Below are 13,880 nucleotides of genomic sequence, written 5' to 3'. Positions count from 1 at the left end.
ATCAATGATGCAAAAGCAGTGAAGAGTAGACAGGCGGGCACTGATTCAATCAAGTTACAGCATTTGTTGTTTTGTACTGTCAGGAAGGTGTCTGCAGTGTCATCTCTGCTGCTCTAGGAGGTGCCATTTCCCTCCCATGTCTGTTGACTGAAAGTTCAACCAACACAAAGTGACCCAAGTGACATCACCCGGAAGAATTCTAAATTCTGTGAATTGAGTGACATTAGAAGGTGACATTGACGTTACATTAACAAAAGAAAAGACAAATCTATCACATATAATAAACTTTTGCACCTTGAGCACACTGACCATCACACCAAATTATACCACAGTGGAAGGCTGTAAGATCATGGAAAATACATTATGACATGAGAACCCATTTACAGTTAAACATCTAAACTAAACAAGAGGACACAAAACAATGAGGTGATATTATGAACAGGCTCTCCATCAGCACTGGGCATCAGTTCCTACCGTACGAGTGCTGGGAAATATTCCAGACCACCTGACAGTGGGTGCACGCCAGCAAGACCCCCAATTGATGATGTTTCAGAGATGCTGATCCCCACACACACACACACACACCCCCCCCTCTCGTTTCATGTTTTTGCAAACCTCATCCTGTCTGCTCAGTCGCCCCGAACAACACAGACCGCGATGGCTTCTTGATGTCGTTTCCACTTACAGTACAGTGAAGAACTACATTTCCCATGGACACCCTCTGCAACTCCATGGAGGATAACCGTTTCAGCATCCAGTTTCAGTGCTGCCAGTATGTGTAGAAGGATATGAGTGAGTTAGTGTGTGCGTGCAAGTGTGTGAGAGAGAGTAGTATGTGATGTGTACACGTGAGCAGCTTCCAAGCAGTGTCCTGTGAGTGATGTGTGTATCTGTGAGTATGTGTGCACGCGCACGCGTGGGTGTGCGGCTGTGCGCGTTCCACAGTCCACAACGATGTCTATTTCTCGTCCTCGTCGCCTTCACTCATGCTACTAATGGAAGCGGACGCCCCTTGGGTAGGCGAGGTGGGCGAGGGTCGCGCGTTGTGCCAGCGGAGGGGGGGTGAAGGCGAGCGCGAGGGCCGCGCGGTGTGCCAGCGGGGGGACGGCGAGGTGGGCGACGGAGGAGAGCGCAGCGGAGACAGTTCTCTGGTCGGGCTGCTGCACGGAGAGGTGTGGGGAGACATGGCGTAGGAGATCATCCGCCCACTGCGCTCCTGAAACACCTGTTTCTGCGGACGGGGGCGAGGAGACCATTTACAATTTAGGCATTTGGCAGACGCTCTTAAATCCAGAGCGATTTACAGTAAGCAAGAACAGCACAATTAAGGTAATCAATCAAATGTAATCTTAAAACGTAGGTAAACCAAGGACCTATTCAATCAAATCAATAAAATCTAAAAACATCAATAATCTGTACATCGAAGCTATACACACACACTATAGCTTTGAGGATACAAGATGCCAAGTCGGTCTATATAACATTTTCATTTTCTGCCTTTGCATAAGCCTGTATGGTCATCGAGGGTATAGGCAACTGTTACTCTAAGTGCTAGGGCTAAGGTGGAGCCTGAAGAGGTGAGTCTTCAGACTACGGTCTGAAGACTCAATAGTTCTGCGAAGGCCAATGGTGGACATAGTATTCAAACCGGATCACTGGAGGCTTTTGGCTCAGTACAGGCTCAGCGGCATGGGCTCAGGGGTAGAGTAACCGTCATAAGAACACGGAGGGTTCCCAGTTCGAATCCGGGCTCCCCAGAGTTAGTGTCGAAGAGTCCTTGAGCAAGACTCTGAACCTTGCTCCCGGTGAGCAGGTTGTTCCTTGCATGGTTTCCTCCGCATTCGGTGTATGCATGTGTGTGTGAATGGGTGAATGTAATGCACAATCTAATCTGCCTTGGATAAAGGTGCTATACAAATGCACTGTTTACCATTTACCATCCTCTAAATATTCACTTTTTCTCTACTTGGGTACTAGTGACCTAGCCTGACACTTCAGTCCGCACATCACCCCCCCCTGCTGGTGGGTGGTTTGTAGTGTGGACTGAAGCTGCACACATTTTAATCTATTTCGAAGGCGCCCGAAGAGCGGGCGCATTGAATGGGCCAATCAGGGTTGTATGCTTGGGGCACGTGTGTGGCTGCTCCAGTCCCAGCCCCCTCCAAACAGAGCTCTTGAGCTCACGTAAGACTCACTCGTGGACTCTGATTGGTGTCCTCTGCCCACGTGAGAGTCTAGTGGACTCTGATTGGTCCGTGAAAACTGTCATGGCGGAGTCAGACTTGACTCGTATTATTTTAATAAACTATGAAATAGTGCCGTTTCTTCACGTTTTAATACCATTTTGCACTAACGTAAACATGCAGACATATAATATGTTATGAGAAATAACGTATTTTTGCAATGTCACGCCACGTCGCCGTCGCGAGTGTGTGTGTGTGTATGTGTGTGTGTGTGTGTGTGTGACGTCAATAGGCTTTAGCCCCCCCCCCGCCGAAATGGATTGTCTGCCCGGAATGTCAGACTCTCTCCCCCCACGTAGTGTGGTGTTGAGATGTCGGACGCTTTAGCAGTCAGGCAACTAGTGACCACCACTGGAAAAGAAAAGGCCTACCTAGATCTTCAAAAACAAACCCCAAATACTGTAGGTTACTTCGTAGCGCTTATCCTCCATCATCATCATGATCAGTACAATCGCATTCCAAAGCATGTGAGTTCTTTGGGGTACTGCAAGTAAGTAAGTAAGCATTGCCGAGCCATAAGGCCGATATCTCCTGTTTCTGCAGTGTGAGGCAGCTTGATGTACAAGTACACCCCCTGGACATGACGCTAGTATGTCGCAGGGACTTACCCCCAACCCTTGGTGCTGAGTGCCAAGCAGGGAGGCACTGGTTCCCATTTTTCAGAGTCTTTGGTATGACCCAGCCCGGGGACGAACCCCGACCTCCCAGTCTCAGGGCGGACAGCCGGACACTCTAATCATAAGGCCACTGAGCTGTACTGCACCCAATGCATAAACTGAAAGTAATGCAGTAATTTTAGCATGCAAATAAATGGGAGCCGATCAAAACGACGATTCATACAAAAATATTACTTACCAATTACACTTCAAACAGAGGGGATTTGAAAATAAAAGGCCTGCCTCCAAACAAACCTGCTCAGATTAAACCCTGTTCGTTATTGTCTCCAGTTGAGGTAAATTAAAATTGGAAGGCACAGGTGATGGTGAATGCAACTCACAAGCTGTGTGCGAATGTCTCCTCTTCTTACAAGAGAGTGTGTGTGTGACCGACTTACCCACGTCCCATCTGGGCCAAACAGTTCCAGGAAGTTGCCGATGAAGTCTCTAGATTTCTCCTCCCACTTCTGGATGAGGTCATGGCTTTTCTCCTCCACGCGGTACACAAAGTGTTTGCTCTTCTCCTCGACCGTGCGAACCTTCTCCTTCATGCGGTCCACCTGGTTCTGCAGACGATACTTCTTCTCCTGGCAGAGCCCCATGGAAACGAGAGGGGATCCGTTAAGGCAATTCAAAACCTAATTTATGTCTATTTTTGTCGAGTGACATGCACGTTATGTCACACTACATTTTCACAGAAGGCAGTCCAACATGGCTTTTAAAATAAATGTGTAATTTAGTGTCACACCCCATCTACCCCAGTGTTCCTCAACATCTAGTCCAGGGCCCAGCAGGGGTCCAAATGGCGTCTACAAATGGATTCTTTTGTTTCCTACATTATAAAATGTTATTCATTACAGAGTTAATTTAAAGGTTGGGTAAGTGATTTCATTTAAGTTTCAGTTTCAGTTTTCATGTAGGTGACAGGCGGGGGCCTTCCTCCAATCATGATCAAGTGGAGGCAGGCCTTGGTGTGCATAAGGCCCGCCCCCACCTGACCATGATTGGAGGAAGGCCCCACTCTATCCTGATTGGAGGAAAACCTGTCTCCTCCATAGACTGTATAAAAGATATGGACAAAGCGAAGCCATTGGTTTCTATGCAGCGTAAATGACACAATATGGGTCCTTTAATGGATGGAGAAGAACGCCCGCACACTGTTTATATGCTCCAAAAACTTACTTTTATTATAGGCAACTGCAACGTTTCAACTTTACGTCTTCATCAGGCAAAAAGCCAACGGTTCACGTGCAACCGCAGGGATACATGGGAGAATGTGGTCGGAGCCTCCCGAAATACAGCACACGAAGAACACAGCCGGCTGGTATCAGTTTAGTTGGCCACGCCCCCCGTAACTTTATCATCAATTTTAACATAAATGGGACCGTATTTTCACAAAACGCATATCATCGTGATTGAAAGGCAATTTTTAACTAGCGATAGGAACCATAAAGTATATATGAAAGTGTTAATTAACTTTTTCGCCGCCGTTGACAGTCCTCACCGTCATTGAAAGGGTTAATACCATGGCGCCGTTGACAGTGAGGACTGTGAATCTTACTGTATATACAGTAAAGATATTATTACTTACTTAATGTCGCTCCGGTCCCGCTCGCATCGGTAATGTCGGCGATTTGTTTACAACGCACGTTGGGCGTGCACGCGAAGTGAAGCTCCTCAATGTTAAGTCAATGGAGAGGCCCATAAAGAAACTTCATTTAAACAAAATAGCCATTTTGAGACATTTTGCAGCAGATCTAAATGTAAACAAGGCACAAGGCAGGGCGCAGCCATCTTCATCTTCTTGTCGCACACTGTCATGTGACTAGATGACGTAATCGTTGCCGTCAAGTGATAATCCAAAAAAACAAAAACAACCCCCTTCCGGCCCTTCAAAATAATAGCGGCGGCCGACGGAGGAAACGACGTGGCGCCGAGGCACCAAGCAACCTTCAGATTAAGAGGCAGTAGATGTGTTAAGGTTAGAAAACGAAAGGGGAAAATGAATGGGGTCCAATGGAGAACAATTCTTTTTGCGATCGGCCGGGGGGGAAAACAGCGCAACTAGCGGCCAATCATAGGAGGTTTTAGTTCCGTATTGGGCTCATTTTAAATCGGCGGAACTATGCCCCTGGTCTCCTCCAACAAAACTGAAACTGCTTTTTTCTCCTCACAGGGGATATGGCCAAAGTCCAAATATGGACCAAACACTCTATAGTATACTAACTAGTACTATCAGAACATAGACCCATTTTGTTATTATTTAAATTAAATGAAATCACTTAGCCTACCTTTAAGTCTTGAGAGTGCACAAGTATGCGCTTTATATGCTCTCTGAGTTACAGACCTGCAAGGGTCCAATTTGGACCCCCTGGTGTGGTGGTCCCTGGACACTCACAGTGCGTCTGTGCAAATTAAGATAAATCCGCATTTTCCCCCCTTTTTTTTGTGTACAACCGTACTGAAGGGAAATATCTCATTGTGTTATGTTTGCTCAGTGTTCAAAACAGGATTTTTACTGTGCTGCATGCAGGTGGCTGTGTACTTACATTGATGTAGCTGACATTGAGTTCTTTGGCAGTGTAACCACGCTGGAGGTTGCGGCGTGCGTACACGTCATAATCCCTGACGATTCGAGTAATGAGGTCAGACGTTGAGATGCCCTCTGTCCGTTGGGTGGGCACAAACATACCTGGTACACATGTCATGCACACACACACATGCACACAAGCACATGGCCGCACGCGCACGCACGCACACACGCGCACGCACACACACACGCACGCACGCACGCACGCACGCACGCACGCACGCACGCACGCACGCACACACACACACACACACACACACACACACACACACACACACACACACACATCCAGAACAGAGTGAATTTATTATATCTAAAAAAAACTAAAACAGGATGATTTGTTTAGTGCGGAACGTGGTTGTTTTGGGAACTAAAATTAACGAAATTACAAAAGATCTTCAAAGATACTGGTACAGTAGATCTAAAATTTGAGAGCTTGTATTTCTGCTATTTGTGTGTTTGCCCGTGACTAAATAAAAGTCTGGGTTTCCGAGGCTAGCCCGTGACTAATCCATATTAAAATAAAATACAAATGTATTATAAAACTAAGCCTTTTCAAAAAATACTAACGAAATAAATATTTAAATAAAAACTAATGGGAAAATGTAAAACTGGAATAACCTTGCTATGAAATGATCTTTATTTAAGAAAGGGATGGTTTGTATGGTGCAGACCAACCTGCTTCTTTGATGTGTTTATAGACGTCCTCGGATCCTGCTGAGGAGTATGGGATATCATCATGAGCCACAAAATCGATCTGAGAAGCAACCACAAGAACACGTGCTTAGGCCTGTCACAATTATTACATCATCGTCTAATTTGAGATAATCACAGTTATTATTATATATCAGTAAGACGCCTAAGGGCGAAAAGCTACCTCGCCCCTAAAGGAGCGAGGTCGCGCAGGACAGGGATCTCCATACTGTATATAGTATGGGCATACAAGTGACAAGGATGTATTTCATTTGCAAGTGTGACTCGTGTCGCGAATGGGCATTCCCAGATATGGGCTTAATAATGAAAAGGAAATGAAGGCTAAAAGGAAAATATTTATTTATTCCTGTGAAAGTATTAGACATATTGATATTTTCTTACATATAATTTGCTCATCATTACTAACAATTCAAGCTTTTTTGTATTATCTCCACCAGGCCGGGACAGCCGAAGGCGAGGGATTATGTTTGTGAACAGCTAATCTCAGGCACCACCGGACTGATCGGCATGAAACGTATACAATTTTTTTTTCCATTTGATCATTTTTCATTCATTACTCTTGAGTCCCTGACAAAGACCTAGAAGGTCAAAACGCGTTGGTCAACTTAGTTGGTCTTGCTCAGAAAATAAATCATAATATATTTTTCCACTAATGACGGAGTGCCTTGGAATTCCTTTCTCTGTAAGTCTGCTTTCTACACCTTTGGAATCTAGCAGTACTTCTTTGAAAATGTTTTTGTTCACGTACATTTCTCTTATGAGGACCAAGGAAATCATCCTCGCTGTCTGTTACTCTAATTCTACTATACTTGTGGGGTCCTCACAAGTATAGGACTACAAGACAGTACACACACCTTGTGTTTCTCCAGGAAGTCAGGTGCGAGTGTCCAGGGAGCATCTCTGACCACCTCGTCCACGTAGCGACAGTGTCTCAAAGCTTCGTAGCGCTCATCCTCCGTCATCACCGTGAACCCTTTGAACTTATGAGTCAGTTCATCACTGCACACTGTCAGAGAGAGAGAGAGAGAAATAAATCTGGAGTTTCCAGACTTTTCAGCTAGAGACCCAAAAGATGAATATGGTGTTATTATGAACTATTATGAACTTGTTCATTAGCTATTTTCCATATTTGTTTTAATATTTGAAGATGTTTTATGCCCCTCAAATAGCAGATCTACAAATTCAAAACGCGTCACATTGCATGATCTGTGAGCTTGTAGATGTGCTATTTTCGGAAAATCATTGAACATTTTTAATCACAAATCTTCTCTTATGGGGATCCCTGGCTCAAAATGGGGGTCCAAAGATGGGGGTCCGTGGCCAAACGCATGTCAATGTAGGGGTCCTTGACTGTACACTGGACAAGAGAATTACAAGCTTTCACATCAAGTGAAAGCAAAGTGCCCTGAATATTATGTGAGGGGGTGTGTGTGTCCTACCTCCAACTATCAGGTAGGTGTTAGGGAAGAGGTTCTTGGCCTGCATGAGAGCTCGGGCATGGCCGGAGTGGAAGAGATCGAAGATGCCATCCGCATACACTCTGACAGGCCGGTCCACTGCCAACACACAGCAACACAACGCCATTATAGACAAGCAACACTACAGTAACACAACTCTATCAGAGACAAACAACACTACAGCAACACATACGCCAGGGACGTGCAGAGAATGTTAGATAGGCAGGGGCTGACACTTCTAAAAGGGCCTTTTGGTGAAAATATCGAAAATAGCAGACCTCTAAGCTCACAACGCGTCACTCTGCGACGTGTTGTGAGCTTGGAGGTCGGCTATTTTTGGAAGATACCACATTGAACTAGACAACATTAAGTCAATACTGGAGATATGATATGACCTACTACAGCATGGATTTCTACACAGAGAGGGCGATTTCAAACTTTCAACATAAGATGCTGCATTCATGTTCAGGAGAGTTTGGACAAGGTAATTCTCTTGAATGCTGCCTTCAGGTATGGCATGGAGAGGGCACTTTTTACTGACAGGTAAAAGGGCCCCCTTTGGTGTCTATGTGTGCACGTGCCTGATATACGCCATCATCAGAGACAAACAACATACAGCAGCCCAATGCCATCCGTGACAAACAGGTTGCAAAGAAACAGAGAGAAGAGAATCAAGGAGAGGAGAAACCTACCTGGGGTTCCTAGGCGGGCTTGGGCGATGGTTAGTCTCTCATGGGGAGCATGACACTCACAGCTGGTCTCCTTGGCAAAGATGGCTGGCTCTGTCAGAGTCTAAGACAGACAGACAGACAGACAGATAGATGAGAATCCTGAGATGAGATAGATGGCAGGGACCACCAACAAGTATTTTGTGATAATGATCAGCTTCTTTAAAAAGGAATGCAGATGAAACAGTGACGACAAGGAATGAAGATGAAACATCATTATGGAATGCAGAGAAATAGTGACATTTGAAAAGTGAGTTTGGCAGAAGAGGAACCTAAAAAAAAAAACCTTTTCAAACACCCACAGCGGCAGCAGCATGTAGGTAGGCAGGGGCGTCACAAGGGGGGGGGGGGGGACCACTAGGGCCCAAGGTGGAGGCGCCTTAATTATTTTATACTTTAGCTATTGAAAAATGGCAGATCTACAAGCTCGAGCTTGTAGATCTACAAGCTCGAGCTTGTAGATCTGCTACTTTTGAAAAGTCATGAAAATGTGTGCAAATCTTTGATTATGTACAGTATATTTTTTTTAGCGAACATTTGTAACTCAAATATTGCTTTTGGGGAGTCCCTGGAACTAAATATTTTGAGATGGGGGTCCGTGGCCAAATACATATCATTTTGGGGGTCCTTCACATGAAAAAGGTTGAGCACCACTGACATAGAAACATAGGTTTTTCGAATTTGAATTCGGATTTGAAATATTCAAAGCAGGTCAAGAATTTCATGGAGGCCATGAAGGCCATGGCCGCCATTGCCCCTCAGTTTGGACTTGTGCCCCTCAAACCAATGGCATGACTTGAGGCCATAGTGGCCTTAATGCCCCAGCTTACTGTATACTTTCTCCTCTCTCTTTCTTGTAAAATATGTAGACAGTTGACACAGGTGTCTTTTTCTTGTCATGAAGACACCAGTGTCTTTTGTTGAGATTCTGAAATCTTAACTCCCCCGAGTTCCCATCTTTTAACTAATCCAGTGACTTTGATTGGTGCAGGGCTGAGCATGGATCAGATTGTAAATACCAAATACTTTCAATTGACAAAAATCTTGTTTTATTTGATGGCCTTCCTGCCCTCAGAAAATGGACAACACCAAAGGCAAAGTGGCCGTGCCCCTAAAATGACGAAATTCTAGGCCTGATTCAAAGACTTGCAAAACTTTCACGATTTTTCAAAAATAACAGATCTACATGCTCGCAGCGTGGCACTCGTGCCGCGCTGTGAGCTTGTATATCTGCTATTTTTCAATAGTTAAAGCACAAAATAATTGAAGTGAATCCTTGTACCCAGGGCCCAGAATTTGGTGCGACACCCCTGCAGGTATAGGTAGGCAGGCACTAGGCACAGCAGAATGCCCTGACATGATGTGAGAGGAACAGGAGAGGGTGGAGAAATGACAGCACATCAGCTGGTTAAGTATAAATCAAGCTGTAGAGAAAGGAATAGTGAGAGCAATGGAGGAGAGAAAGGTAATGTTATAAATGTCACTCTCTCCCTTGGTGGCAAGTTACTGATCCCTGTGGGGGAAATTCAGGTTTAGGTACAGGTAAGAGGAAAGAGGAAATAAATTCTGATAAACACAACATGTTTATCACAGGCACAACATGCGTGCTTCCCAAGCCACGTTCCAGTTACTGTATTGACCTGAGATTGGTGCCAAGTCCTTATCACAACTATTGATTTGGGGATGGACAGGGTAGCACTCAGTGCTATTGATCCCCCTGTGTGCTTGTGTCTGTGTGTCCGCACTGTCTAGGATATATCTCTACTGTAGATTGCACATTAAGGCCTCTGAGGAATGAACAAAACTAAACTGGAGCCTGGAGGAGACGCCTGGCTGTGATTTCTATCTTCTTCTTTTTTTTTTAAACACTTTCCATTATCTTTCACTAAATGAAATGAAGCCACGCCCCAAAGGGTCAGTTCACCCCATTTGTTTGCAGAATCAGAGAGAAAGTAGCAAACAGGCTTAGATAGTCAGAGAGACAGACAAACATCTGACGTCATTTAAGCAGGTGTGGATTACTGCATGGGCCTACCAGGCGCACAGGCCCAGGGGCCCAAGAGCTAAGAGCTCATATACCGGTAGGGCCCCTAAGCCAGAGCCTTTGTGTGAATTACTGCTGTTATTAACTTCTTGTCAAAAGCGTTAGTCATTCATGTCGATCACAGAGCCCCAAAAGCCATACTGAAAAAAGAAGAAAAAAAAAGAACGAATACATTCACTTTGTAGTCACACCTTTTAAGTGCATGTTCATCCTGCCAGTTTATCTATTGGATTTTAGAGGGCAAGCAAAAAGCATGTGCCCTGTAAGATCCTCTTACCCTTCAAAAGATTTAGTCTGGCGCACCGCTCTGTTGTGAATGGATTTCACTCACTCCGAAGTATTAAAGGACCAATTATTTGCAAATATGGGCATTTATCACCAGAGGCATTTCTTTTAATCCGGCCCTTTTCAATGCAAGTTCCATACAGAGATTCCAGACTAATATCTACGCAGTGATATTAGTCTGGCCATACCAGGCTAAGGTAACTATTCCTCTATAGGCAAGCAGGAGACCCAGACAGCAAGATGACAAGTTACAAGGTTTTGTAAACACAGGAAGAATGTGTCTTGTATCAGTATTCTGGCTAAGGCAGTGACTATGGCCTTGGCATATAGCAGTTCATAGTTGGTCAAGGGAGTGTCTTCGTCGCTGAGCGCGGAACAGCAAATTTCATAGTCAGGCAGAATTTACCTTACATACTCAAGTGCTGAGTGCACATCTTTTGGGGAATGTCCTTTCTAGTAGGGGCGGCATAGCTCAGGGGTAGAGAAACCGTCATTAGAGCACGAAGGGTTCCCAGTTCGAATCCGGGCTCCCCCTGAGTTAATGTCGAAGAGTCCTTGAGCAAGACTCTGAACCCCTAGTTGCTCCCGATAAGCAGGTTGGTGCCTTGCATGGTTTCCTCCACCATCGGTGTATGAATGTGTGGGTGAATGTGCATGTAAAGCGCCTTGGATAAAAGCACTATATAAATTACTAGGGAAGACTAGGAAAGTCTTTTGTACCGGCTGCTCTCAAGCTGTACAATGAGAGACACAATGGTCGATTGACAAGGACTAACGTCCTAACGTAGGACGACGGTAGCCTTTTTTATTTACTGGAACTATATCTGAACTGACTCTGACCTCTTAAGGACCTTCCAGGGAGGGTGCTCTTGTGCGTCTTGCTGCATCACCCTTTCTTGTTTTTTAATTTTCTTTTGCTAGTTGTTTTTATCGCTCTGACCTTTGGACATTGCACTATTAGGTTGTGTTAGTAGGTTTTTTTTGTATTTCAGCTTGTGTTTGACATGATGTAGAGATACTTGTTGCACTAACTAGCATTGACTGTTATGGTCACTTTGATTTGGGCACTGTATTATATTAATAGTCGTGCTTTAGGACACTGTATGTATATATATTATTCGTTCCCTTTCCTGTTGTACCTTGCTCTTACTGTACTTACTGTACTCTGTACTCTGTTCTTGTTTTTTCTTTTTATCTTTTTCATACTTCTCTGTAACTTTCTAAATAACCTGTGCTGCCTCTGGGCAACTCATTTCCCCCCTTGGGATAATAAAGGTATCTATCTATAAATGCACCATTTACCATGTATTTTACCATTTATCATTTACACTCAGTCTCTCATCATTATAGTTCTCATTATATTACATAATTATTGTCATATTATTGTCATCATTTGTATTGAATAAATCAAATAAATTGCATTTTAGTATCAACTCTTCATTCTCTCGCCAAGGAAATGTTGAATTTGAACCACCTCAGCAGCAGTGCCAAACATTATAACCAAGGACCCCGTCCTTCTCTATAAGTAGAACACAGACCAACTAAGGCAGTTAGTTCCCAAACATCTTAGCTTGAGAGTCGAGACCCAAAAGAGCAAGACAGTTTACTAGGCTGATGCTCTGAGCTAACACTAATATTACCCATGATGCACTGGGCAACGTGAGAAGGGGAGGGACTGACGTCTGACAGTTAGACAGTCAACAAAGAGCAGATGGCAGACTCCTGACTTGGCTTTTACACAAGCTAGCCAGGAACCACCAGCAGCCTATCAGGATGAACGCAGAGAGCCTGCTCAGTAAAGCCTGCACCGGCTCAAGCTGTGCAACATCTGCCATAGGGAGGAAGGATTAGCCTGCGTTGGAAAAGGCGATGGAACGCTAGAAACACAGGATAGAATGAAGCAGAGAGAGAGAGAGAGAAAAAACCCAGCAATGATGAGAAAGTGTCACAGGCAAATGGAGAGAGAGAGAGAGAGAGGTGGGGGAAGCAGATAGGAGACGGAAACAGGAGTGAGGCGTTGATGATGATGATGATGATGATGATGATGATGGATGTTTTGGTGTGACAGGAACGGGAAAGGCAGACAAAATGAAGGAGTTTTTCGGACAGGCGAAATGAGTACAGTATAGAATCACAGGCAATGTCTTCGAATATACTGTAGGTCCTACGGAGGAACGAGCAACATCGTCAGATTTGAATCTGCCCTTTTCACTGTCCTTCTGCTTTCACCGTAGTGCCCTCGTGCTGGGCTGAAACCGCTCACCGTGTCAACCCCTTAGACACGCACAAAGACAGGCACACGCATAAGACAGTCAAAGCAATTCCACAAGCACCACTCAAACTGCTCTCCTTCGGACAACCTTTGCAATCGCACGCACACACACACATGCGCACACGCACACGCACGCACACACACACACACACACACACACACACACACACACACACACACACACACACACACACACACACACACACACACACACACACTCCACTCAGCATTCTGAGCATCTCAGTAGCACATGGTACAAGGGGACTGTTTCATAACAAGCAAGCCTCTTTGTCCCCCTCTCTCTCTCTCTCTGTCTCACATACAAAACACTCAAGGACACGAACACACAAACACGACGCACGCACGCACGCACGTCGGCCAAGCTAACGCCCTACCGTCCGCGGATGGGGGCATGTGTGTTCTAGCTCCTCCATTATTCCCAAAGATTCATGGGGTAGGGCTCTGGTGGTCCCCCCTGTATGTGACTCAGCATCAGTGTAGTGTAGATGATGCCTTTCTCTCTCTCTTTCTCTCTCTCTCCCTCAGCACACTCCGTCTCTCTCTCCTCTCTCCTCTCTGTCTCTTCTTCCTCTAAGCCCCCGCCCTCTCCCTCCTCCCCTCCTCTTCCTCCTCCTCTCGTTAGCAGAGTGAGCCCTCGCCTGTTGTGGGCCAGACGCAGCAGTAGCAGCAGCAGCAACAGAAAAGTCCCCTAGTAGGAGCCCTCGCCATGGCGACGGAGGAGAGGAGAGGAGGGAGAGTGGGAGACGACGCTGGCCTCCAATCAGACAGTGGATGCAGCCGCCTCATTTGCATGAGGGGACGGGATTGGCCAAGCTGCCCATAGCACCATAAGTGAGAGACAGCACCGAGCATCGCTGTACTATTTTCCAT

The 13,880-nt window shown here is 45.4% G+C and overlaps 1 protein-coding gene across 1 annotated transcript; it reads right to left on the bottom strand.

Annotated features, from left to right (window-relative positions):
• Positions 1-958: 958 nt before the first annotated feature.
• Positions 959-13,438, bottom strand: LOC308306514 (choline-phosphate cytidylyltransferase B-like; the record flags this gene model as incomplete). The annotated part of the gene is made up of 8 exons (XM_080751534.1): positions 13,385-13,438; positions 8,353-8,452; positions 7,643-7,759; positions 7,058-7,209; positions 6,168-6,246; positions 5,449-5,591; positions 3,298-3,486; positions 959-1,231 (listed from the first exon to the last, which is right to left on the bottom strand). Exons 1-8 carry the CDS (start codon positions 13,421-13,423, stop codon positions 959-961), a joined length of 1,092 nt encoding a protein of 363 aa, XP_080607660.1. The 5' UTR covers positions 13,424-13,438.
• Positions 13,439-13,880: the final 442 nt, after the last annotated feature.

Source organism: Nannobrachium achirus (assembly GCF_963921795.1).
Source record: "Nannobrachium achirus genome assembly, chromosome: 21".
Classification (NCBI taxonomy): domain Eukaryota; kingdom Metazoa; phylum Chordata; class Actinopteri; order Myctophiformes; family Myctophidae; genus Nannobrachium; species Nannobrachium achirus.
Note: the sequence above shows the minus strand (reverse complement) of the source record. Positions and strands in the feature narration are given on the sequence as shown.